The 3,821-nt window shown below is 39.4% G+C and overlaps 1 protein-coding gene across 1 annotated transcript; it reads right to left on the bottom strand.

Moving 5' to 3' along the window:
- Window positions 1-3,502, bottom strand: LOC146522511 (tripartite motif-containing protein 16-like). Its single transcript, XM_085153809.1, has one exon. The coding sequence runs from the start codon at window positions 2,387-2,389 to the stop codon at window positions 728-730; it is 1,662 nt and encodes a 553-aa protein (XP_085009935.1). The 5' UTR covers window positions 2,390-3,502; the 3' UTR covers window positions 1-727.
- Window positions 3,503-3,821: the final 319 nt, after the last annotated feature.

The following is a 3,821-nucleotide window of genomic DNA, read 5'->3' as shown; positions in this document are numbered from 1 at the left end:
TTTTTGTTTTTTTTTTGCATTACACTGCATGACACTTCTGTTTGAATTCATAGCATCTGAATGTTAATTACTGTTTCAATGTGAATCCTGCATTATACTCCAAGCTGCTCACTATACACAGTTCTACTGAATTATATACATATTCAAGTTTTGAAAAAGTTGTTGGAATAAAACTAAATTTGTGTTTATAAGACAACCATGTCATGTCTGTGGTCATCACAAATGCTACAAACATGATAACGGGCAAATAACAGTGAACAAATTCAGAAGTAATTTAATGACATCATGTAACAGCTGGACTGATACAATAAATACTCCAGACATTATTAAAATTAATTAACTTGTTTAACCTCACTAGTTCATTTTTAACATTCAATAATTATTGTTAAACACATTTTTTTTGGTGTACTGAACGCATCAGTTATTTTCTTAAAATGCTTAAAAAGTGAAAAGAAGAAGTAAAAAGTGATTGAGAAAGTTCATGAATGATTCATACAGTGAAAGAAAAAAAACCTCACAGCAACAGTATAAACCGTACAAAACAAATCTCACATTTTGATTAATGATACATGTGCAGACACTGGCACTCATCATACCTAGCTGCTACTGATTTCATGTTCCTGTGCACAAAGAAATATTTCACTGTGACATCTGGCTTAAGATGTTTTACTATCATTTGATCAGTGAGTAAAGAAAAGAACAAGATGGGTTCACAAACCAATGAAGTCTATTTTATCTCATTAAATGTAGCAGTGTTGTCAGCCCAATAACTCTTCCAAATCCACAGCCCAGCATAGAGCGGCTCAGTGAATGTGGTCTGGACTCTGTGGAGGAGGGCCATGGTGTCAGAGACGCTGTAGAAAGAAAGAACACCTGCTGTGGGATCCACGTACACTCCTACTTTGGAGGACAGAGGGCCTGAGAGGGGAGTTGTGATTTTGTTGTGTCTGAATTTGTAGCAGTCGCCATAACACTCTAATGCCCAGGAATTATTGTTACTTCCAAATTCACTTTGATCCAGTTTATTTTTATTCTTGTATGTTACTGCTACTGAAAGACCTCGCCCTTTCATCTCCACCTCCCAGTAACAAGGTCCAATCAGACTCTCCTTACTCAGGACCTGCTGGTGGTTGGAAAACCTGTCCTTTCTTTGAAAAGAAAAGTCATTAGTTGGATGTTGAACAGTGTTTGACACAGATCTGTTCTGATTAGACAGAAATATTTTAGGGTGCACTGTATCTGAATCCATCGTCAGTTGGCATGAATATTTTAAAAACTCATCTCTGGTCTTAGGCTTGCTTTGTGGCAATAAAACATCCACTGATCTCACTGTCAGAGTGATCTTCCTCCATTCTTCAGCTAGAAATGCTTTGAGATTGTCTCTCACTTCTAACATTGCTGTTTGCAGATCCTCAAAGTATTTAACTGGACACATTTTGAAGCTTGGTGAGTCTGTGTAATCGTTGAGTTTGAAAGGCAGGGAGTAGCTGAGTAGAAACTCTGTGTTGTCCTCTGTGCCTGAAAGCTGCTTCAGCTCCTCGTCCATCTTCTTCAGCTCAGTGATCTCCTGCTCCAGCTTCTTCTGAAGCATTACAACTCGACTCTCTTCATCTTTCTGCTGGAGTTGTATCTGCTGCTTTAGACTTGTGCCCTTTTCTTTAATGTAACTCACCAGCTCATTGATGATGGTCTCACTGTCCTTCATTGCTTCATCAGACGACACTTTAATCCCCTCTACCTCTTTATCAAGCACTTTCACTTCCTCCTGTCTTCTCTGAATCCTCTGCTGGAGTTTTTGCAGAATCAGCTCGAGATCTTTCTGCCTGTGTTTCCTTTCTTCTTCAACTTGAACCGTGTTATGGTGATTATGTTCATTCACACAGCAGACATAACAGATACACTTTTGATCAGTACGGCAGAAAATCTTCATCACCTCATTGTGAGTTGAACAGATGTTCCCTTTCAGCCAGTTGGATGGTTTGACCAGCTTGTGTTTGTCAAAAGCAGAGGAGTCATAGTGAGGCTGGAGGTGTTGCTCACAGTAAGAAACCAAACATACCAGACAGGACTTCACTGCTTTCAGCTTCTTTCCTGTGCAGACATCACAGGAAACATCTTCAGGTTCAGCATAGCAGAGATCAGCTGTAGCGGGTTGGAATCCAGGTATCTTCAAGTCTTCTACTAACTCTGCTAACATAGTGTTTTTCACCAGCTCAGGCCTCGGTATGAAGACTTTTCTGCACTGAGGACAGCTGTAGGCTCCTTTTGGTTCCTCTTTGTTCCAGTGGACTTTAATACAACTCATACAGTAGTTGTGTCCACAGGGAATAGTCACCGGCTTCTTCAGTAGATCCAGACAGACTGAGCAGCAGAGTTTTTCCTGATCCATTGTCTGTCCTGTGTGAATGTCTCGTGTGAATCTTTGTATGTGAAGGTTAATGTCAACCAGTTTCACTGTGGAGGGAAAAGTGGTGTGTATCGGGTTACACTCTGTTTCAGGAAATCACGAGGGAAGTCACACTTGACAGTAGGGTGTTTCAGTAGACAAATGTCATTCAGTGGAATTATTTCACAGTTCCCTTTTTCCCCCCTTACTTGATTATGTATTTCTGTGTTGTTGTTTTTTTATTGCACATGCTTTTATTTTGCATTTCTTTCAGTAAGCTTTACTTCTCTCAATTACCCACTCCTGGTTGAATCCACTATACTGGTGTTATGTATAACCAATTAGAACTAAGCATTGCTCAGGTGGGACCAATGGCATGTGTGGGGGTGGGACAGATGGTCTGTTGACAGAGAGAAGAGCAGGTAAAACAAGATAGGGCAACAAAGAGCCAATCAAGTTCAAAGTTCAGAAGTAATGTGATTTCTTTTTACAGTTGTCCAACTTTCTAATTTTGGTATTGTTTGATACCAAGTGAATACAGGGCCAGTAACACTGCTACCAAGTACTGATACTGACACTTTTAAGAAGTGAGTCACATGACAACAACAAAACACAGTAGAGCACAGGAGGAGCAAGCTGTGCATGTAAGTTGGGAGAAGAGTAATGTTTGCAGAGACATGCAAAGACATGTCTGCTTACTGTGGAAATGGAAGCAATGTACAGAGCATAGGAGAGAGAATCTAAAACTGAAGTATCAGTCCCCACACTAGTATGGTATCAATATGACTGATATTTAGATTGGTCCATCTATTACTATATTCTGGTAATCAAGAAGTTATTGAGGGATTTGTATTACGACTTTATTTTTACTTCATCTGCATCTGTATCATCTGCAAATGTAATTATAATATTGGTAACATAAGCAAGAGTGCAGTACATCCTAATTGTTGTTGTTAAGGCAACAATATCTAATTTCATGGTAGGAGGACAGGACCATTTACATTCAGCAGAGGGCAGAACTGTACACATTGCATCTGTAAGGCAAGTATACCAAATTCCAGATCAGTAGCATTAGCTCGCAAATCAGATCTATCTTTTCAAGTGTCCCCTGCACTTACAAAGTGTCACGTAAAGGAATGTTATTTTTCTGTCACTATGTTATTATTCACATGCACAATCATTATTTCATCGTTACTTCATTAGTCTATCACCTATCATTATCATTATTCAGTTATCATCCTTATTATCATGTATCATTTGTCACATCTTTCTGTTTTGGGGATGAGCGAAGAGACTGGCTCCCACACTGTATAATACGTGTGTGTTTAATAAATCACTTTTTGGACACTCCCTGGGACTCCGTCTGCGCTTACTTTTCCTTCCAAATCAAAAGAACCTTTACATTTTGGTGCCGAAAACCCGGTTTGAGGGGAAA

Source organism: Neolamprologus multifasciatus, chromosome 3 (assembly GCF_963576455.1).
Source record: "Neolamprologus multifasciatus chromosome 3, fNeoMul1.2, whole genome shotgun sequence".
In the NCBI taxonomy this organism is placed as follows: Eukaryota; Metazoa; Chordata; class Actinopteri; order Cichliformes; family Cichlidae; genus Neolamprologus; species Neolamprologus multifasciatus.
Note: the sequence above shows the minus strand (reverse complement) of the source record. Positions and strands in the feature narration are given on the sequence as shown.